The 23,272-nt window shown below is 41.1% G+C and overlaps 1 protein-coding gene across 2 annotated transcripts in view; it reads right to left on the reverse strand.

The window, feature by feature from the left end:
* ADAD1 (adenosine deaminase domain containing 1) overlaps window positions 1-23,042 on the reverse strand; it is a 59,177-nt gene extending 36,135 nt beyond the window's left edge. The window contains exons 1-5 of one of the 2 annotated variants that reach the window (XM_044681178.1): window positions 22,996-23,042; window positions 22,027-22,211; window positions 19,627-19,815; window positions 13,378-13,545; window positions 12,355-12,423 (exon numbers count right to left, since the gene is read on the reverse strand). In XM_044681178.1, coding sequence (XP_044537113.1) covers window positions 12,355-12,423; window positions 13,378-13,545; window positions 19,627-19,815; window positions 22,027-22,201 — 601 coding nt within the window. In that variant the 5' untranslated portion in view covers window positions 22,202-22,211; window positions 22,996-23,042. Of the gene's footprint in view, window positions 1-12,354; window positions 12,424-13,377; window positions 13,546-19,626; window positions 19,816-22,026; window positions 22,212-22,995 lie in introns of those variants that run through there. The other variant, XM_044681177.1, reaches the window with a different exon arrangement.
* Between the last annotated feature and the right edge of the window lie 230 nt (window positions 23,043-23,272).

Genomic DNA, 23,272 nt, shown 5'->3' on the forward strand with positions numbered 1-23,272 from the left:
TTCCTTCTCTGACATAAATATGGCCTTGATACCTAAACCAGGGAGAGTGAAAATAAGGAAAAGTAGAGACAAATGAATATTGATGAAAAACGTGAATAATATATTTGTAAGGAGAACAATAAAAATGATTTATATCAACAGAAATGGAAGAGGCTTTTTTTCCTTGTTAAAAATGCTAGAAAACATAGAAATAACAGAAGTGTCCTTAAAATAAGAATTATCTGGGAGCAGCTGTGTGGCTCAGTGGATTGAGAGTCAGCCCCAGAGATTGAGAGTCCCGGATTTAAATCTGGTTTCAGACATTCCCTAGCTGTGTGACCCTGGGCAAGTCACTTGACACCCATTGCCTAGCCCTTACCACTCTTCTGCCTTGGAGCCAATTGGCTCCAAGATGGAAGGAAAGGGTTTAATAAAAAAAAAAAAAAAAAAAAAAAAGAATCAATACACAGTTTTTATTCCAAGACAGAATGTAAGGGTTTTTTAAAATAAATAAATAAGAAGTATCTGTCTCAAAGCTAGAAATCTTTCCAATAAGATTAGGAGTAAAAGCAAGGATACCCACTATCATCATTTCTTTTCAATACTATATCAGCTATAGCAATCAGAAAAAGAAACTGAAGAAATAAGCACAAAAATAAGGAAACAAAATTGCAGCTTTTTACGATTGGGTTTACTTAGAGAACTTTGGACAGTGAACTGAAAAACCAAGAAAACAATTAACAACTTACAGAAAATTACAGGATATATATATTTTTTTAAAGCCCATAAAAATCATCAGCATTAATCTACACAAAATCTTGCAGGAGAGATAGAAAGATACATTTAAAACAACTGCAGATATATAAAATACTTCCATATGAACACAATTACAAAGAACTCTTGACCTTAATAATAACATATATAAATAATTGGAGGAATATTATCATATGTAGTAAGGAGATAATATAGTAAAAATAGCAATACTACCCAAATTATCTACATTTTTAATGATGCATCAAAATTCTAATGGGTTAAAATGTTGATGATATCAAAGGAAATAATGTAAAAAGTTTACATTGGAAAAGGGTTCAGACATTGTGGAATCTCAAGTTATGACAAAGAATAATCAAAATTAGATTAATTAAAAAAAAACAGAAAAGCTGATGAATAGAAAAAGTTTACAGCCAAACGTATATAGTAGCCTAGTCTATGACTAGGAACTTATTATTCAACACAATTGCTTGGAAAAGGGAAAGTAATTTTGCTTTTAAAGACCAGAATATTAAACACCATAACCCCTGGTCTTTTAAGACAAGAATCATGTATCAGATAGCATAAATTCCTAACAGATCAAGATTGAATGTTTCAGAAATCTGGAAGGGAAAAATTCTTAACCAGCCATCATTCTGATAAAATTTTAAGAGAAAAATAGACAAGTCTGAACAGAGAAACAAAAAGCTTTTGCACAACTAAATGTAATGTATCTAGAACAAGAAAACATGCTACAGAATTGGGGAAGGCAGGGATCTTTGGATTAAGCCCCTCTGATAAAATACAGCCATCCAAAAATCAAAAAAGAATGAAAAATTTGTGAGTCATTCTGCAACAGAAAAATTGCCAGAAATTGTGCATTGGCTAAGAGGAGTTAGGGGAGTTTGGGGAGAGGGAAAGAACATGAAACATGTAAATATAGGAAAATATTCAAATTTAAAATTAAAAAAAGAAAAAAAGAAAAATTGCCAGAGTATAAAGCAGCAATTCACCAACAGTTCTCAGAAGAAACCATCATCACTTTAAAAAGTGTTTATAAGTTCCACCCAAAAAATAGGTGGCAGTCTAGCCCCAGTATAAAAGGTCCAATTCAGAAACTAAGGCTGAAAAAGTGAATGAATCCCCACCAAAAATGGCAGCCTGGGTCATGTGACCAGCAAGATGGAAAACCTGATATTTTCTCTATTCCTCATGACTTTACAAACTTCTAAATAACAGGAATTCTGAGTAAGAGATATAGTAACTTCTGCTATTTCTATAGGCTAGGACACCAAGCAACCAAAACAAGTAAAAATTTGACACACAGCAGAGAAAGCTAATGCCTAACTGCTCACTAAACACCCCTTCTTCCACCACCCACCATGGTCCCAGGCCACACCAGCTAACTTGTGCCCCTGCACCAGATTCCCCCAAACCCCACTGACATTTCCAGAGGCTTAGAGATGCCAACAGCAGAAACGTGCTCAGTTTTTAATAGCAGCAGTGAGTGACAGCATTCCAGAGAACTGAAGAACAGAGAAGGGATCTCCTGGCACTTTACTAAGTCTGAGGGAAAGAGTCTTTCAAAGGACAAGGAGGGGTCAAGATGGTGGCTTAGAAACAGCAGAAGCCAAATCCTCTGTAACTATCCTTCCACACCAATCAAAACAAAGCACTTCAAAAAGGATAGAAATCCAAATCCCAACAAGACAGAGCTGTAGGACCCTCCAACTCGATTTAACTTAAAAGGTCTGCAGAGAAGACTGAATTCTCAAGTATAAGGTAAAGAGGAAGGTCCCAATGACTCTCCCCTACCTACTACACTGAGACCTGCAGTAGGACTTGGGTGACTGGGATTTCAGAGCAAGGGCTACAACTGTGACAGAATACCTTAGAGCCATCCCAGGAAGCTCAGGGCTCTGATCACAGCTGGCAGGGAGGCAGTTGGCAGAGAGGAGGGCCAGCTGGTTGCTACTTTCAGCCTCCACACCTTCACCTTCAATCTCTGATGGCAGCAAGGGAAGTTTTGGCCTCAGGGTACATTAGCTCAACAGGTCAGCTCAACTGGCCTAATCCAGTATACCAGCAGAGTAGAGAAGCACCCCTAGGGGGCAGAAAAGCTTAAACTCATAGAGTCAACAAATAACCAGAGGAGCAAGTGTATGGCCCACAAAGACAGGGCAAAAAGGATAAAATATGAGTAAATAACATAAGAAAAAAATTTATGATTCAAAGCATCTATAAAGAAAAAGAACAAAGAATAGATGGAGCAGAGGACCAAGGAACATCAAGCAAAATCTCAAAAACTCCATTAAAAAAAAAAAAAAAAAGACAGATTGAAGAAAATTGGAGAAAGAACTTAAAAAGCAAAATAGGTCGTCTGGAAACTGAGGCACATGAACTAAAATAAGAAAATAATTTCTTGAAAGCCAGACTTGACCAGCTTAAAAATGAGACAAAAAAAATAAAAGAGAATGATTCACAAAGAAAAAGAGATCAAATGGAAAAGGAGGATCAAAATGTCATGGATGAATTTAAAAATTAGAATTGAACAATTAGAAACTAATGACTTCATAAGGCATCAAGAATCTAATAAAACAAAATCAAAAGAATGAAAAAATAGAAGAAAATCTGCAACATCTTATTGGAAAAAAAAAACAAAAAACAACCGACCTGGAAAATAGATCCAGGAGAGACAATTTAAGAATTATTGGACTACTCAAAGTCCATGACCAAAAAAAACCCAAAAAAACAAACAAAAAAACCCCTAGACATCATATTATAGAAAATAATCCAAGAAAATTGCCCTAATATCCTTGAACAAGAAGGTAAAATAGAGATTGAAAGAATCCACAGATCATCTCCTGCATTAAATCCCCAAATGACAATTCAAAGGAATGTTATAGCCAAGTTCAAGAGCTTCCAGACCAAGGAGAAAATACTACAAATAGCTAGAAAGAAACAATTCAGATATCATGGAGCCCCTGTCAGAATCACACAGGACTTGGCAGCCTCCATGCTGAAGGACCAGAAGGCTTCGAATATTATATTCCAGAAGGCAAGGGAAATGGGTCTACCAAGAATTAACTACCCAGCAGAACTGACTATACTCTTTCAGAGGAAAGTATGGTATTTAATAAAATTGAAGACTTCCAAACATTCCTGAAGAAAAGATCAGACTTGAACAGAAAATTTGAGGCCCAAATACAAAATCCAAGAGAAGCATTAAAAGGTAAAGAAGAAGAAAAATTTAAGGATTTCAATAAGGCCAAATGGCTTGTATTCCTATGTATAAAGACGATAACTGTACCTCTTAAAAATTGTTATCATCATAGTAGTTAAAATGGGGCAAAATATATCACATGAAAAAATGTGGAGGGGGTGGAGGGAGGAAACCAATAAAATGGAAGGGAAGAAGAGGATGGTGACAGGAAAAAAAAAACTGTACTCTCATTGGAACTGACTCGGAGAGAGAACAGCAAGATCACTGGGGTATAAAATTGTATCTTACCCTATAGAAAAGTAGAAGTGGTAGTGGTAGGAAGGGAAGAAATACAAGGGAGGGAGAAGCTGGGGGAGGGGACAATCAAAAGGTCCTATAGTAAGAGGGAAGTAGGGGGCAGGGATGGGAGTGATAAGGGAGGGGAAGGGGGGACACCACTAAAAGCAAAACACTGGAGGGAAAGAAGGAATAAGGTCAGGATTAAAGAAGGAAGTTAAAATGGAGGGGAATACACAGATAGTAATAATAACTGTGAATATGAATAAGATGAATTCACCCATAAAACGTGAATCCTAGCATATACCGTCTACAAAAAACACAGGAGGCAGGCAGACACATACAGGGTAAAGGTAAGAGGTCGTAGCAGACTCTATCGGGCTGCAACTAAGACAAAGAAGGCAGAAATAGCAATCAAAGCTAAAGTAAAAAGACTCAATATCAAGAGACAAGGAAGGAAACTATATCTTGATAAGAGATATGTGCACTTAACATATATGCACCAAATTGTACAGCTTCCAGATTTTTAAAGGAGAAATTGAAGGAGTTTAGAAAATAGATATCAAAACCATACTTATATCAGAATGCCCAACTCTACCCCATCATGGTCTCAGAATTCCACCTGACTTTCTATGGGCTATTTCATCTTCAGATGTAGAGTTATTAAAATCTGCTGTACCCATCATCATTAGAACCAAAGAAGGACCATCACCATATGTTTCCCAGTATCCCTTATTAAGGACAATTATTGAAGGTGTTCATTCATTATTGACTCTTAGAGATCAGGTTATTACTGCTCCATGTGAATCCCATTATAGTGCTCCAGTTTTGCCTTTTTTAAAAAACCTAAGCCAGGCCCTGTTGATAAACAGGTTCTGTGATCCAAGACTCACCAAATATGAGGCCATTTTGTTAAAAAGGGAGAATATTCCACTTTAGCCTTGTTCCATCCCTAATCCTGCAGTGCTTCTTCCTCATCTGTCTTTGCCTTCCAATGGTTTTCTTCCATCACCAAAACCACCAAATGACCCTGTGATGCCCCAACTGATACTGCCCTCCAGGAGGCAACCATGCCTATGCTGACAGATCTTCCTTTGTCAGAGATGTCATCCAGTACCCTGGCACAGCTGTGACCTGACCACAATACCACCTGGGCAGCCTCGGTGCCATCCAACCTTGGCGCTCATGTTGCTGAATTGTTTGGTCTTGCTCAAGCCTGTCAGTTCCCCACTGGTCACAGTGACACACCATGTGCATAGTCTTTCGACATGCATTTGGGATCTGTCATGCTGTCAGAATGTTGTGGTTACAGTGAAGGTCATTGCTAATGTCAACTTCTTCAAGGATCTTCTCTTTGCTTTTCATTTACCCAAAACTCTGCCCACCATCCACTGTTCCACTCACACTGGTACCACTGACCCTGTTATACAGGGTAATAATCAAGGCAATGATGTAGCAAAGTTAGCTGCATTAGGACTGGACTACGTGTTTCACCTCTCTTCTATCACTAGTGATGGCGTCTATAGATGATTATTGTCTACAATAACTCCAAGGTTAAAAAAGGGCAAAACAGATCTCTGGAGTCTAGGTATCAGTAGAAGAAAAGCCACTCCTCCTGGAGTGGAGATTATCAGCTATAATTATCTGTTTGTAAAGGAAACCATTGAGGCACATGAGGAATGGTCAATACCATAAGAAATGCCTGGGTACCCCAAGCATTACCTGAGGCACTACCTGTCCCACCTGTCAGGTTCTTAGCCAGCATACCTTCCAAACCACTGTCTTTGGCAGATGCCCTTTAGCTTAGATTCCATTTGAACATCTGCTAATTTGTTTTACATGTATGCATACCCAAAGCTGGGCACTATAAAGGTGGTCTTGTTATCATAGACCAGCTCACTCATCAGATTGAGGCATTTCCTGTTCTTAAAGCTACAATTGATGCTAAAATCCTTAAAGAAACTGTGCCCAGAGACAATCTCCTAGCACAGAGAGATTCAGATGGGGCTTTCATTACACAACCTCAATACTCTTTCAAATGTATTCTTGTTTTGGGATAACAGGATCCTGAGAATTTGAGTCAGGTTGAGCATATGAACAAAGAACTTAAAAACCCTTCCTGATTGATGTACCTCCCCTTACTTTACCTGCAAAACACACAAATGGGAGGAATGTGAGGGGGAGGAATCACCCCCCATAAAAGCAAGATCCTTTCCCCCCAATCTGTACATCCTTGCTTGGAGGAAATGTCTGTTGATTCTTACGTACAGTAATTATAAAATATATCAGAGAAACTTCATGAAGCAGGAATTGAAGTACAGGTCAGACCTTTGGACTTTTTGCTACACAACTTCTACCCTGGATATAATGTTTACTTCAAGAACTTCCAGGGGACCTGCAGAATTCAATGTGCCTGAAAAGGCCCATTCCAAGTACTGCTGGCTATCCCAATTGCAATAAAGATCAGAGAAAAGACTTAAGACACTGCACCCATAGAAAACCTGATCTTGACTGTTTCTAAGAATGTTTTTGTTTTACTTTAATGCTATTCCCTCGTGTTTCTCCTTCCCCAGTTAACTCCACACAAAAGAACTCTAGAACAAAAAACTCTTAACAGTAATCTTGGGAATGAAAAATTGTCAACTATGGGCAAATGGTTACATTTTATGATCATTTGCTTTATGCCTCACAATTATTCTTATATGTTTTAAATCTCTCATATTTCCTTGCTGTTGTTTAATTCTGATGCTATTAACAGCTGCTCTTTCCTCTTGATTCCACTTCTCCAAGGGGCTAGGAAAAGCCTTATTAGTAAGTTTTGTGGTGAAGTAGGACATGCTTTATTAAAATGTATTTATCATTTAAATACTTTATTAAAGCAAGCAGACCTCATGGATGCTGGATACACCACCACATTCATCAAGGTGAACCTGATCCTTTGGTAGCTTTCCCTGTTACTCCAAATGATCTTCTGTTGGACAAGACTTTGAATCTTTTATTTTGGCTTTATGTCATTTATAATCCCCAAAGAACTATAGATATCAAGGCCAATCACTTTCTCCCACCTTTATTGTCATTAAATTATAAAATTTAATGGAACTATAGTTTGATGTAAAACTAAGACAATCTCGTTACCAGTAGATACTCCTCTTCCAAATTTTACTTTCTGTATTGTCAGAAACAGAACCCCTAATAATTCACTGAACTTGGAGACTGTTCAGGGGTGTATACAATCTCTTCCTTTCCCAAATATTGAAAACAGGAAATCATGTACCTGTGCCAGAGCCACTGTTTACAACAAAATAGAGAAGGTTGATTACAAACCTAAATTTATCAATTTTGCAAATCATATTTATGATGCTTCTAATTTTACTGGCTATGGTAATTCTGGAATGCCCTTCCCCTCCCCTTTCAAATTTCACATGGGAGTTTGGGATTCCCAGGTTTGTTTTATGTCCATAGAAAAAGAGCTTATACCCGTCTTCCCCCAAGCTGGTTTGGGGTATGTGAGATCACTTGTTTATTTCTGTCAGTATCGGTTTTCAAACATTCTTTAGGACTGTTGGGGAAATATTCTACTAGAGATATAGGAGTATGGTGGCATAATTATCAAAGGTGAGAAAGTAAGGAAATCCTATAAAACAACAATTTAAGTCTCTCTGGTCTATAATTCTACCCAGTTGAATTGCTGCCTTAGAACAGATGGCCAGTAATCTCTCTCCTTCAAAACTGAGAAGTTGACCCAGGAGTCTATCTCCTCTCTTCAAACTGAGATGGATTCTTTAGCACAAAACCATATAATCTGTCTTACAGCTTCAAAAGGAGGTGACTGTGCTATGACCAATCTTAGTGTTTCTACATTAACCAATCAGGAGAGATTGTAACTACAATTGTAATCTCCACAAAATCCAATAGGTTATAGCAGAAAATTGCTTAGACAAGAGGCAGATACTCCATGATGGGACCCTCTTCCTAGTTTTTTTTTGGCTATTCTGATTACATATCATGCTAAGCCTCTTAACTGTCCTTTGGTTTTGTATTAGGTGATGTATTACTTACTAAAGCCTGCTCAAAATTAATTCTAATAATCTGATGATGGTTCAAAATACCAATCCTGAATATACAATGAACCATATACAGTTGGCATTGGGTAAGTGAATTATGGGAGACAAGTTCCCCAAGGATCAAAGGGGGAGTACTGAAGGAACCAAACCAACTCAATGTTGTGTTCATTTTGTGTTCCTGTAAAAGCTCTGTTTATGATTTTAGGGAAATAGGGCAAAACATTCTGGTACAACTTGTGGTTAGTACCATTTGGCCAATCAGAAAGAAGAAATGCTTGTGTTACTCAAAATTACATAACAATTTGTTCTTCACGTTTGATGATAAGCTTTGTTACCTATAATTTGATGTCCTTGTGCCTGAGAAGCCTTGGATCCAGTTCATTATGCAACTACATGCCTTGATGATAAATCGATTTATTCAGATTGTACTTCCTTGATCTCAATCAATTTCACTTGCAATAGAACAAAGACCCACTCTGTTCTGTAGGCAGTTGTGGATTTAGAGAGAAAAAGGGCCTTTGAGATTTGCTAGTCAGAGAATGCTGTAGGCAAGGACTTGCCCAAGATGACACAGCAGTAAGTAGCAGAGCTGGGAAATGACCACAGGTCCTTGGGTTCCAACCCCAGACCCCTTCCTTCCCCTGACCACATGGTTCCTATGAAGACTGCCCAAGTGTCCCTCTCCCACAGGGGTTATGCCTCTTTAATCAGTGTTCCCAGGTATGGTCTCCAATCTTTTCAGCTATCACCTTCTTCGATATCCCCTCTTGTGGACAATCTTCCCATGCAGTGCCCAGAACTGAGCACAATACCATAGAAGTGAGCTGGAGGCACAGTGAGAAGACCAGGCTAAGGGAGCCAAGGATTTGTGTTGGTGACCAGTGCCATCCCAACATCTGACCTCATTGGAGAGGGCCTTCAAAGCTAGGCAGAAGAGTCCAGGCTTCTACCAGAGGCAATAGGCAGTTGCTGAAGACTTGGAAGCAAGAAGTCCCCAGATAAAAGTAGAGCTTTTAAGAAAATAAACTCAGCTAGGCACTTGTATATATGAGCCATGGAACAACAGGTTGAAAGCAAACACCATGCCCATTAAAGAAGATCTGATGCAAGAACATGGCTCTCTCAGAATAGAGTGGTTGGCATGGTATCAGAGACCACCTTACTGATGTTATGACAATTTGAGGGACCTTTTTATTAGGTATACTTTCTGGAAAATTTAGGCCTATGGAGATGAAAGCCTTGTAAGGTGGTGGCAGTAGGATAAAATAAAAGGGATGTAACAAGACCAGGTGTTTTCCTTATTAATAATCTGTATCACCTCTCCCTCCTACTCAAACTCCAATGGCTCTCCATTAGCCTAGGATCAAATATAAAATCCTTTAGTTATCATTCAAAACTCTTCACAGCCTGGTCCCTTCCTTGACTTTACTTTCCCCTCATAAGCCTTATTAAAATCCTGCAACACTGTCCTTCTTGCTGTTCCTTACTTTGTCTGCCCCTAGGCCCTCTGCCTCTAAGAATCACTATCTTCCTCAAAACTCAGCAGCAATGCCACCTTCTTCAGCCTTTCAACATCCCCAAATGTCTTTCCATCTCCTGTTAGTATCTTATACCTGGAATATACATGCTACTTCTCCCCAATAGAATGTAAGCTCCATGGGGGCAGAATTGGTTTTCCCTTCTTGATATATTCAGCAGTTAGCATAGGGCCTGACCCACAGTAATTGCTTTTGATTACTTGACTAGAATATGAAAGCAGCCTACTCCTGGGAGATGGTGAAGGCTATTGACTACTAGTCACCTCCCCCCAACGTCCACTGGAGAAATCCCAGGGGTATGGAGCATTGCATTAATGTTAGGTCTCCCCACCCCCCTGCCCCCACTCCCCATGTATTGATCAGTTTTGCTGAATTTTTTTCTCTTCCTTGTTTTTTCTTTTCAAAATTATTTGGGAGAGTGAAATGAATAGAGGGAGATACTTAGGCAATATAAAAATACCAAAAAAATAATTTTTTAGAGAAAGAGGTTAGACCTTTCTTTGAGGATTATGGTGCAAAATACTTCATGTGCTCTCATGCTTAGCTAATGTAGTGCTGTTGAATTTTGTATTCCCCCTCCCCCTTTTCCATCTTTATTTTTGAGAATGGCACCTACCTGAAACCTGAAAGATATTTAAGACCCTAAGGCAGTGATGGTGAATCTATGGCTAGGGTGCCAAAAATGGCATGCAGAACCTGCTCTGTGGACACATGGTCACCACCCCCACAGTTTGTTACTAGAAAGGCAGAGCTACTCCCCTCCCCCCTCTCCACTATGCCTGATGACATTTTTTTCACATCCTCGCCCCTCTGCCCAGCAGTCCAATGGGGGAACACACGTGTGTGTGTGTGTGTGTGTGTGTGTGTGTGTGTGTGTGTGTGTGTGTGTGTGTGTGTGTGTGTGTAAGGTGGGTAGCTCACAGGTGGCAGAGCTGGAGGGAAGTGGAGGGTTTAGGCTACTCCCCTCCCTTTCTCTACACTTGCTGAAGACATTCTTCACTTCACCCACCTCTCTTCCCAGCAGCCCAAAGGGAGAGATTTCTCCCTCTCCTGGGTGAGGTGTGGCGGGGTCAGTACTTGGTCTGGGGGTTGGGGTAGGGCCTGGCACTCCGGCTCTGAAAGGTTTGCCATCATTGCCCTAAGATATGCTCTTAGACTTCTTAGATCTGCCGTGAGCCTAAATACTGATACTTATGCTTTCTTCTCTGGCATTCGTAGCTAATTTGTATCCTATTTGCCAGAACTGCTTCTCCCACATCTTGATCTGGCTCCCATCTGGGCCTTCCTCTTCCCATTTGGCATGTTCAATACTATAGACTAAACTAGATTCTAGTTATCAACATGGCAGCAGCTTAGCCTCATACACTTTCTACCTAATAGGAGTTGAAGAACGAACAGGTTGGCCTTTAGTGTTCCTTCCAGACGATCAATTTCTATTGTTATGACATGAGCCACAAGGTCAATCATGAGCTGGTCTTGTCGTAGTGTAAGTGTTCGTTTCCCCCCAGTCTAATAGGCTTACAAATGCCAACAGAGGTCCTCAGTCCTTGAAACAGACAGAAAAGGGCCAATTCCTTTGAATCCAGTTTCCTAGGCCAAGGAGAGAAAGAGCAGAGTCTTTACTGCTTTCTGCTGAAGATTCATTGGGCAAATAAGTGTTTCTCTTGGAGTCAATGACAAACCACACAGATATAACTCAAGAAGTTCAAGAAAGAAATTTTCTTAATCTGGGGCCTAAGAGCTTGAGTTGTTTTTTCTATTTTGATAACTATCTCAATATAGTTAAGTTTCCACTCTAATCCTCCACATTTTATTTGATGCATTTAAAAGCATCTTTCTGAAGAGTTCATAGGCATTACTAGATGGTAGCCAAAGGAACTCAAAGCACACAAAAATGTTTTTAAAAACCCTGCTCTAACAGTAGATTGGAGGTTGATGAGCTAGCTCTTGCACGCCTGGGACTCCAAACAGCTAGCTTGTTTGCTCCTTGACCTCCAACAAGCATTTCTTCTAAACATTTCTAACGCATTTCATCTAAACAAAGAGTCAAAAGTAGTTTGTGTGAAGTCAAAGTCCCTGTCCTCTCGGCAGTAAGCTTACTCCGACTTGGGAAGCTAATATAGCAGCAGCAGCAATTCATCTTCTCACCTATAATTCCAGTGGAGTGCCTGCCACCCAAAACTCATCATGCCAAGGTGATCGCAGGGTTACTGAAAGAGGACACCAAATATGGAAGGTTCTACATCGTGCTAGAAAGACTTCAAGTCTAGTTCGCTAACAGACTACTCTGGCTGCCATTCAAACACCAGTCTCTCCAAGGCTCATCACCAGGGTGGCCACAGGGAAAAGAAACTTTTGGCCACATCAACTCTTAAAAGCTTATCTACCAAATCAGAGCAATCATATCTTTGTCACCAGATCCTTGACTCAAAAACAACACAGACCCTTGAAGCGAACTTGGACATGTAATATTTCTTTAGTGGTGGCATCTGGTACCAAACAAGAATATATAGGACTTTCCTACCGTAATGCACCTTGGAAACATAATTCGATTCAGCTGAAATGATAGGTTCTGCAGGGATGAGAGGAGGACCTATTAAAAGAAATAAGTTAGGAAACATGAAGCCCTTCAAGTTTTTAAGGTGACCACTATATCTTTTGTAACACTGTAGTGTAGAAAATATGATATTTGGCAAAAAGCATTTTCTATGAGAAAAACAGTATTTGAACAAAATCAGAAAACTAAAGCTATTTTCACACAGTTTTTAATGCATCTTATCTTACAGCCAATGTTTTCTGGTTGCTTCTCTACAATTTTTAGCTCTCCGGAGTTGTTCCTCATAGCTCATGACATCACCATTTTGGAGAATCAGGTCAATAGGGGCCATCATAGGGGATCATTCAGGAAGGAGAAAACATAGTAGTTTTGTGAGCTCTGTCTAGGAGGCTTCATTAGGGGCTTGAGGTCAAAATGGTCAAGCTTAGAAAGCTACAATTATAAGAAAGAAAGAGGAAGTAACCAGGGGAGTACTGTACCTGCTACTCTGATATTCATTCTGACCAATAAAGAGCTGGCTAGTGTTATAAAGGGGTTGAGAGTTTGGGGATAGCATGCCTGAAACAAACTGGAATTTTTCATAGCAAGGGAACACAGGTATAATCTCATGGATACATAGTCAAGGGATACCAGGCTAGAAGTAGATGTTCTTAAAGCAGGGAGGGAGGAAAGATACCCCGACTATTCAATCCTAAAGGGTCCTTCTGAAGAAACTAACATAGCTATATAGGAAGCTCTATGATGAGCTCAGATTTTGGGGGTGGGGTATGTGTGGGGGAAATGCAGAAAGGAAAGGAGATTTAACCAAGCCTGAATATAAAAAAGAATAGCATGAACCAATAATGACAGAATGGATATAGGCTTGGTGGAGAAGTTTCTCACCAGAGGCTCCCCCTAGAGCAATGAAATAACAGGCCCAGTCCCTATTTAGGTATGGCGGGCAGGGGAGGGAGAGGGGGGAGATCAATACTCAATGACCAGAGTACTCACCTGAGGGTTCTATGTTCCTTGGTTCAGGGTCATCCAACTGCAAAAGCTCATCAAGGGCCAGCTTGGCCGCATTGGATCTAGACTCTTTTTTATTTTGTCCCAGTCCAGTTTTATATTGAATACCATCCACCACAGCACAAAAAGCAAAATAAGGACCCATAACATTACCTGAAAGAGATAGCCAGGGACACTGCCATGAGTTTAAAACAGCAAATACAACTAGCAGAATCTTCACAAAGATCACATATATTTAGGAAACTCTCATCAGGGTCAAAAGAAAAACAATATTGTTTCTATTTAGAAAAATTCTTCTAAAAGTAAATCCACATTGCTGTCAAAATATTTTAAAAAGTATAGCAGTATGACTTGTGGGGTTATTTTGACCTTTCCTTAGTTAGATTCATGAATTCTCAAGAGTGGGAAGGAACACTGAAGCCATCGAGGCCATCTTGTTCCTGAGAATTCCCTTAATGACATCCCTATGAAATGGTTATCTAGGCTTTGCTTCAAGACCTACATTTGGCTAAACTTAACTCTACTTAGCTAAAGGTTTGGAGTTTCAGAACTCAAATTTCAAAAGCTATTTCCTTCTCATCTCCAATCCCAGTTGTGGTTGCTTGGATGCTACATCACTGAAAATGACCAACACCACCTTGCCCTTCCCAATTTGTTCACAATTAGTCACATGGAAAATATCCTCATGTCTGAATACATGAATCAATTTGGCACGTGATTTGACATGTAGGGGGAGGGAGAGAAAAATCAAGCATAACATCAAAGTTATAAATGTGGGAGTTGAGAAGAAAGGTGGTGCCCAAGACAGAGACAGGGAAATTCATTAAAGAGATAGATTGGGGATCAGAGTATAGGGTAAAGAGAGGAGTTTGCTTTGCTGGGCAAAGATTCCTCTACACTTAAAATCCAGGGGCCTCATGTTATTATTACTTGTGCTTTTGCAAACTCTGAGTTGCCACCATCTACCCCACTTTTTTTTTTGACTCACAAATAACACAACTTTTAAGATAAAAAGAAAATAGAAAGAATCTCACATCAAAAATAAGTGACCTGAGGAGAAAAAAACAAGGAGAGATGATTAGAGAACCACTGGGCTACCAGGAAGCCACAATTGGGGGGAGGGGGGAGAAAGAAAGTCTGGACATATTTGAAGACCACATACAGAAAACTGCACAAATATATTAAGAGGGCAAAATGAACATGAAATCTATCAATCACCACAAATAACCCAAGCAAGCTGAAGGACGTACCAAAGAGACCCCATCAGCATCATAGGTGACATTATCAGTCACTACTCTAAAGAGGTCTAAAGTTTGGGAGTGGGGGAAGTTGGTACAAGATGCTCCTCAGAATCCTAAAGTCATTGAGAATTGCAACGTGAACAACAAAAAAAAGTTTAAAAAGGACCAGTGAGAAATGAACTGCAGAAAGAATGAATGACCTGCCCCTCAGATATTTAGAATCTTAAATGGAAAATTATCCCAGAGACATGCACATTCCTAAAAGGGATGTTTAGATGACATTAAAAGAAAAGAGAGAGGTAAATAACTATACAAGAAGGAAAGGAACTTAAATAACTGGGGTGTATTAGTAGAAGACCTCTGATAGAAGAAGACCACTACATAGATAGACCTCTCTTCAGCCCTCTCACCCCAGGGCCCTTTTTTTTTTTTTTTTTTAAAGACAAGTTGAGAATGTTAGTTCATTTCAGAGCATTTACACATAACAATGAGTAGAACTCATATTACAATTAGTTGATTTACATTTAAATTGTTTTCTGGTAGATGTTTTAGATCATATAAGAAAGGCAATAACAAACAAAACTAGCACATTTTAAATTTCATTGTTCCTTTACTTCTTTTTTTGTTTGCTTAGTAAACATTTATTTAATGCTAAATTACATTACTGATGATGTCCTTAAAAATATAACTATTTAAAAATCCACAATATCAACAAAGATTTTCATTAATTTTCATTAATCCCCTAAGGTACTTCCTGAAATTTTTGAGGAAGACCAGAATCCCTACACCAAGGTGGGGAGCCAAAGTCAACCTTCACTGGCTCCTAAGGTAATTGCCCCATGGAGGATGACTGCCTTGTCCTAGAGGAATGGTTTGCATAGCTCAATGAAGCTATAAACTAGCTGGTGCAGGGTTATCCAAGGCAGAAAAGTTCTGACAAAAGGTGATCCACTGGAGAAGGAAAAGGCAAACCTCTCCAGTATCTATGCCAAGTAAAGATATAGCCAGTGTATTAAAAACATAAAAGATATACCAGAAGATGAGCCCCTCAGGTCTGATAGAGGCCAATGCATCACTGTGGAAGAGCAGAGGACAACTACAAGTAGCTCCAGTACTAAGGAAGCAGCTGGGCCAAAGCTGAAAGAAGCTCTGCCACAGATTCGTGATGCTGCCCAGATGAATACTGCATGGGAATGTTAGATCTATGAGGTCAAGGTCAGCAGGACATGGCCAATTTAGGAGATGGAAAGATTAAACATCAACATCTTGGGTGTCAGGGAACTTAAATGGACAGGCATGGGGAAATTTAATTCAGTTGATCACAATATCTACTACTGTGGGCAAGAGTCCCTTAGAAGAAATGGAATAACCCTTAGTCAATAAAAGTGACAGAAAGATAGCTGTTCAATTGCAAGGTAAACCATTCAGCATCATAGAAATTCAAGTCCATGTTCCAACCACCAATACCAGAGTCCAAAGCTGATCAGTTCTAAGAAGACCTACAACATCTTCTAGAAATAACATCCCAAAAAAGGCTATCTCATTCATTCAGGGTGGTTGGAGTGCTTAAAAAAAAAAAAAAAAAAAAAAAAAAAAGGAACCCAAAAGATAATTAGAATAAGAGGCAAGTTTAGCCTTGGGGTACTAAAAGAAGCAGGGCAGAAACAATAGCTTTTTGTCAAGATAACTCACTGGTCACAGCAAACATTCTTTTCCAAACACGCAAAGAGTGATTCAACATATGGACATCAGATGGTCAATACTGACTGACAGATTGATTATGTACTTTGCAGCCAAAGGTGGAGAAGCTCTCAAGACTAGGAGCCAACTATGGCTCAGATCATGAGCTTCTTAATGCAAAATTCAGACTGAAATTGAAGCATCAGACTATATAGGTACAATCTCATCCCTTATGAAGAAACAGAAGTAGAAGTGATGAACAGGCTTAAGGAATCTGATCTGGTAGAGAGTGCTTGAAGAACCACAGAAAAAGATTCACAATATTGCAAAGGAGGCAGCAACAAACATCATCCCAAAGAAAAAGAACAAGAAAGTGAAAAGGCTATCTGGTGAGGCTTTAGGAATAGCTAAGGAAAGAAGGAAAGTAAAAGACAAAGGAGAAAAGGAAAGATCTACCCAACTGAATGCAGAATTCCAGAGAATAGCAAAGAGAGTTAAAAAAGAAAGTTTTCTTAAATGAACAATGCAAAGAAACTGGGGAAAAAACCCCAACAGAAGGGGATCTCTTCAAGATAGGCAATTACTGCATTTCATGCAAAAATAGACATAACAAAAGGGAAAAAAGGAAGGGACTTAAGAGAAACAAAAGAGATTAAGAAGAGGTGGCAAGAATACATAGAACTATACAAGAAAAAATAGCACCAGTAACAGGTCATCCTGGAGAATGAAGTCATGTGGGCCTTAGGATGCACTGTGGCAAATAAGGCTAATGGGGTCACAAAGAGAGGGGCATGACTGAATCCCGAAAGGTCACTGCCTCTCTGGTCCCTTCTAATTATATGAAAGTCTCTGGGATAATCTGTTCCTTCTTTTATTGGCCCATCCCTTCCTAGTCCTTCTGTCCTTATATTTGATATGCATATGTTTCTATAATCTACTTGATTACATCTTCAGGCTCCATGAGACATGCTTCCTGGTCTTAATGGGATTTACCTAATGGAATTCATAATTTTTGGCCACCTGGTAACAAGTCATCCAGCCTTCCAGGCATCTTTCTTTTCATTTGCATTCTTCCAAAACCATGAGGCCACCACTTGAGAGCCTGCTGGCTCCACGGAAGGGTCGGTTCTTCTTGGTCTGGGGCAATAAAGCATTCCTGGGCATATCACTTAAGGCAGTTCTTTTACTGAATGTCCCACCCCAGCCTTCCAGAGTCTGCTCAACCATGGGTAAAAGCCATCTCCAGTCTTTTCTATAGTATCTGAGAAGCTCTCTTGGGAGGCCAGCAAACAAGTGGCCTTCCTGTGTTCTGCAGAAATCTATCCCCTCCAGATTCTGGACAGGGGAGAAGTCCCTGTGGCATGCTAGATCATCCAGCTGACCTTGAAGCAGCACTCCATCATGCACACCAGCTGAGAGCGGCACCCTAATTGTCCCTGGCCCAAATTAAACCTACCAAGGCTTGCAATTACCTCTGCCCACCCTAAATCCCAAATGACTTTGTATTTACTCATGGGCAATACATATTGTTTCCTTCAATGGAATTTAAGCAACCTCGTGGGAAGAAGCCTTTTCAGGTTTTGTCTTTGTATGCTCTGTTTCAAAGAATATAGGTCTTGATAAGAACTTGTCCAATGAATGATAAAAGGAGAAGGAATTAAAGAAATGACAAATGTTATATTATCATGTACCTTCCTTAAAAAGTATCAATCATTTTTTTCTTTCCTTTTTTTGGTTAACCTTTACTTTCTGTCTTAGTATCAATTCTAAGACAGAAGGGCAATTGGGATCAAATGACTTGCCCAGGGTCACACAGCTAGGAAGTGTCTGAGGCCAGCTTTGAACCCAGGACTTCTGAACTCCAGGCCTGGTGCTCTATCCTCTATGATACCTAGCTGCACCCCAACGTACCAATCATTGAAAAAGCTGCATTTTTAGAAGCAGAAGAACATTGTACACAAAAAGTAAAACATTGTGGAACAATCCAATGTAATGGACTTTGCTACTAGTAGCAATGCAACAAGCCAGGACACTTCTGAAGGACTTAAGAGTGAAAGAACTAGAGGAGTAGAAATGCAAAAGCAAAGCATATGGCATTACTTCTCACAATGTTTAGAGATAGGGATATAATTTGGGGTTTGGGCTTTAAAAGATCACTCCAAGCAAAAATGAATAACATGGAAATAGATATCAAGTTATCTATGATAACATTTGTACAACTCAGTGGAATTACTTGTTGGCTCTGGGAGGGGGGGGGGAGAGAAGAGAGGAAGGAAAGAAAATGAATCATGCAAACACGTAAAGATATTTAAAAATTAAAAAAAAATTTTTTAAAAGCTGCATTTTTATCAAGTTCCTAGAAGTTGTTAAAGCAAGTGCCTATAATGAAACCTCCACCTTCATCATGTGATATTTCCACACGATATAGGAGTGAGGATCCATGCCTAGAGGTCTCCTGTACAAGCAGAGATTTTAGACCTGGAAAACAATCACTTTAGGCCAACAAAGCACACCTTGTGGAAATTAACCCTTCAGACTGAAAAGACTAAGAACAAAACTAAAAGGATGTCCAAGCTGCTTAATGTTATTTGGCAAAACCTTCTGCCCAACCTCAGCGATGGACTACTAGCAGAAATAGGACCATCATATTCAATTTAACACCAAAGATTAGCCTTGCCTTTGGAGTCATTATCCCAAGGAAGAAACCCAAGAAAATTGCTGTGAGACAATTGTCTCAGAAGTAAGTGCTGGAAGCCATCTCTCCTTAGCCCACCCCAAGTAACCATAGCTACCAAAAACCCAAAAAGGAAAGTTCTGGTTACCAAGGTTCTTGGGCTGAGCTAGTGGTTCAAACAATGGGAAGAACCCTAAGACCCCAAGAACAACAGGGTCTTTCCCTCTGACTTGCAGCTGAAAACTCCCCAAGGTTTTATATCTCCCTGTTACAAAGAGTTCTTGTCTTGCTCTTAAAAACAACAACAACAAAACAAATCTTCCCTTTCATCTTGGACTTCAGTTCCAAGGCAAAAGAGTGATAAGGGCTAGACAATGGGGTTAAGTGACTTGTCTCCAGCCACAGAGCCAGAAGTGTGTATGAGGCTAGATCTGAACCCAGAACTTCCCATCTCCAGGCCTGGCTCTCTATCCAGATTCACCTGGTTGCCCATCTTATCTTGCTCTGCTATTTGTGTCCCCATTGTCAAACAGTACAATACAAATACAATACAAATAGCACTTCCTAATACTATTTCTTTCATTCATTCATTCGTTCCACTTTCCGTGACAAGTACAGCCAACCTTAGCAAACACTTGCCTGTTGTTACAGTTTCCTTAAGGTCAAGCTGCACACGCTGCATTTGTGCAAACTGATGGAGGGCTGACACCGGATTTATCTCTCCACGTTTGTACTTCATAATGAATTCCTTGGGAATTTTCTTTGGAGGAAGGACAGCATTTGGATTAGGTAGGACTACTTTGGAAAGCAGTGGTTCTGGAAAGTTACCTAAAAAAACGAACAGCTTCAAGTCAGTTTCAACAAGATGAAGCCACTCCACCCCCAATACAGCTTTTCCTCTCATCCCCAAAAGTCTCAGTGCCAGATGAAGAGCAAGAAAATCCAATCCTGCATGCTATGCCGATTTAGACAACAGGGTGCTGGTAAACTACAAAGTCCAATCTTTGTAAGCATGTAAGCTCAAGAAAAATCACCTGCTTCATTGAATAAAATTACAGAATTTTACAGCTGGAAGAGATTGGATGCCATCTCCATCTATCACAGCTTACAGTTGAGAAAATGGCTCGATGATCTCACCCCCAAGGCGAAAATACTCCTATTTCATGGGTTGTTGTGAAGATCGCATGAGAAATCATGCACTTTAATACAATACAAATCTCATTTCCAACTTCCATGTCTATCTCCTTTGCCTCATCCTCTAAGTACATGTGTGAGAGAATCACAGAATTCAAGAGGTCCTAGACTCATGGGATCTGCATTCCAGGTGGCAGCACTGGCTCTGAAATCAAGAGGCCTTGGACCCAACACTTCATAAATGCTTGGCCATGGGGAGGTTGCTTCACATCCCTAAGCCTCAGTTTGCTCATCTGTGAAACTAGGGGGCTGGTCCCTTCCAATTTCTACAATACAATGCACTAAAGACCATCAGGGCCAGCCTGTAAACAGAATCTCTTCCCTAACCTCACCAACTGCTTCTGATAGAGCTTCTGCTTCAGGACCTCAGAAGGAATAGGGTCTGTCAACGGAAGGCAGCCCCTCCCTCTTTGGAACAGCTTCAAACAACAGGCTTTTCCCCATGTTTTCTCTTCTCAAAATCCCTTCTTTGGGGGCTTCTCCACCATCCATAAAGAAGTCTCCTGTGACAGGCTGCCTAGACCTTCAGCCCAGAACTCTGCTTGGCTCCTCTGGCTGGAACCCTTCCCTGCTAGACATGAGTTGCACAGGAGTAGTATGGCAAGGAAGGAAGCAGGCAAACACTTCTGCTGTTCTCTCTACCAGCTCCCTTCCTTTCACATCAGAGGGGATAAACAGAACAGGAACCCTTGGGTAAGTCCTACATGCCCTTTTGCGGCTTCCCTAGACTACACAGGATAACAAGTTGCCCTGGTGTGGAGGACAGATGCCAGGTATCCCTACATCCAACTAAGATCCAACTAAGAGCGGTCACTTCTCATGTGCTAGTGCTGACCCACAGTGAACTTCCAAAACACCAAAATTCCCAAATCATTCTAACAACAAGCTTTCATTTAGCCACCAACTCCCCCAACTTGTATTAGGGTCTTTAAAAAACCCCACAAGTAGAAGACTTTACATGTATCTCTATTAAATGTAATCATATTAGCCTGTTGAGAACTCTTTGGACACTGAATCTGTCATCTGATGCAGAGGTGTCAAACTCCCAACTCTAAGACTACTGGCCTACCATATTCTTGAGAAAGCCCATATTAGGTGAAAATGGAATGATAAAACATTTAACAAAATAAATATACAATAGAACACAGATATTATTACTACGTGATTTATGAAGGGCGCTCATATCATGGGATCATAAAACTAGAACTGGAAAGAACCTCAGAGGTTGCCCAGTCCAATCTCATTTCCCGAGTAAACTGAGGCCCAGAGGGGAGACTGGCTCAAGGTTACACAGAAAGGAAGCATCCAGGCCAGGATGTGAATATAGGTCCTCTATAGCTAGGGCTCCTTCCACTGTGCCATGCTTTTTCTTGGGGAACATCTGAGAGAGGAGCCTAAGGGGAACCATGGATTCCCATTGGTGACCAGTGCCAACCAGGGGCTCTGACCTGACTGAGGGTGGCCTTCAAAAGTCAGGCTTCAGAAGAGTTCAAGCTACCACCCAGAGGAGACAAGAAATCACTAAAGGCTTTTGAGCAAGGAAATAACCGGGTGAAAGTGAAATTTTTTAAAAAGTAAGCTCAATTAGGCAGCTGAGTAGATCTAGTGGGAATTCCATGGAAAAGAAAGGGAAAGGTTGAAAACACCAGAAAACTCAGGCTCCTGGAAGCAGGAAGTCAGCACAGATTGACTGTTGGAACAATCATGGCAAGGTGCCTTCTGTTTTACTCCTTATCATGTGGTCTAAGGGTGGAGGTGGTAGCCAGCTATGGAGGGAGATGAACCTTTCAAAGGAATACATCAGGGGACGCGAGCTTGAAAGCAGGCGCCACCATATGTTATTACCTGTGACTTGTGTGACCTTCGAGGCCAAGTTTGAGACACTATAGTTCTCTGATGATGAATATCCTGGAGGAGGGTTCACCGTTGTTGAAGAAGGTTGAACTGGCAAGTTCTTTTTCAACATCTGAGCAAAGCTGGGAACCCGGGTACTCTGAAACCAATCATTGTTACCAGACATTTTCTTGGGCCTAGAAGTCATGAGAAAGTCAGGATTAAAAGAAAAAAGACAGGAAAAAAGTTTGCCAACTGAAGGAAGGAGAAACCTGCCCACTACCATTCAACATTTATCTAGTGTTTACTGTTTACCAGGCATTCTGCCTCACAAAACCATCAACAACATGAAACAGTGAGCATCCAATGAATGAATGAACAAATGAATAAATAACCTAAAGGCTATTATCATTCCCCTTGCTCCCCTGGTGGGACAATCAGCCGCAGGATTCCCTCCACCAGGGCTGATTGCAGCACATTCCCACCAGCTCATCCTGGGTGACTAACCCTTTTACAGAGGAGGGAGACTGCCCATTCAGTTAAGTCCAGTCGTCTGTCCGGGTTCATACAGGGAGTCCGTACAAAAGAAGGGTCTTCCCGAGTGTCACAGTCTATCCATTGGGCCACTCGGCCACCCTTATCGACGCTAGGACCCTTTTTCTGCATTTGGAAACTTGGCCAGAACGGGAGAGGGGCCTGGGTTCAGATTCGCACCCCAGACCTGACACACCCCACACGCTTAAAGAATGCTGCAGAGGGCAGGCGGTCTGAAGGTCTCTGATCTTGCACCAGGAGAGAGCCCGATGAAAGGGCCGAGTTCGAGTGAGGCCTCGGGCCTGCCCCGCCTGGTGCCCGCGTCCACCGCCTCCCCGGGCTCTCCGAGCACACAGTAGGCACCTCATTAGTGCTCTCCCTTCCCACAGGGGGCGGCGGTGGCCGCTCCTCCTTAAAAGTCCAGTGCAGCCCGGCCCTTGCACTGACCCGCGGTGCCCTGGACGCCCCTCTCGCCGGCCCCACCGGGGCTGCAAATTCCGCCCACCTCGCCCCGCTCCCTGGGCCGGCCCCCCATTCCTCGGGTCCTGCCTCAGTTCCCTATTGTAAAAGAATCAACCGCAGGGCTGCTAGGGACCTAGGCTCGGACCCTGAGGGGTCGGCTTTCCCGCTGTGAGAGGAGGGTACAGACCCCTCCCCCGAGGAGCGGGCCAGGGCGGCCCGAAGGGGGCGGCCGAGGCGGGATTCGAACCCAGGGCCCGGGCCT

Source organism: Gracilinanus agilis, chromosome 6 (genome assembly GCF_016433145.1).
Source record: "Gracilinanus agilis isolate LMUSP501 chromosome 6, AgileGrace, whole genome shotgun sequence".
NCBI classification, from domain to species: Eukaryota; Metazoa; Chordata; class Mammalia; order Didelphimorphia; family Didelphidae; genus Gracilinanus; species Gracilinanus agilis.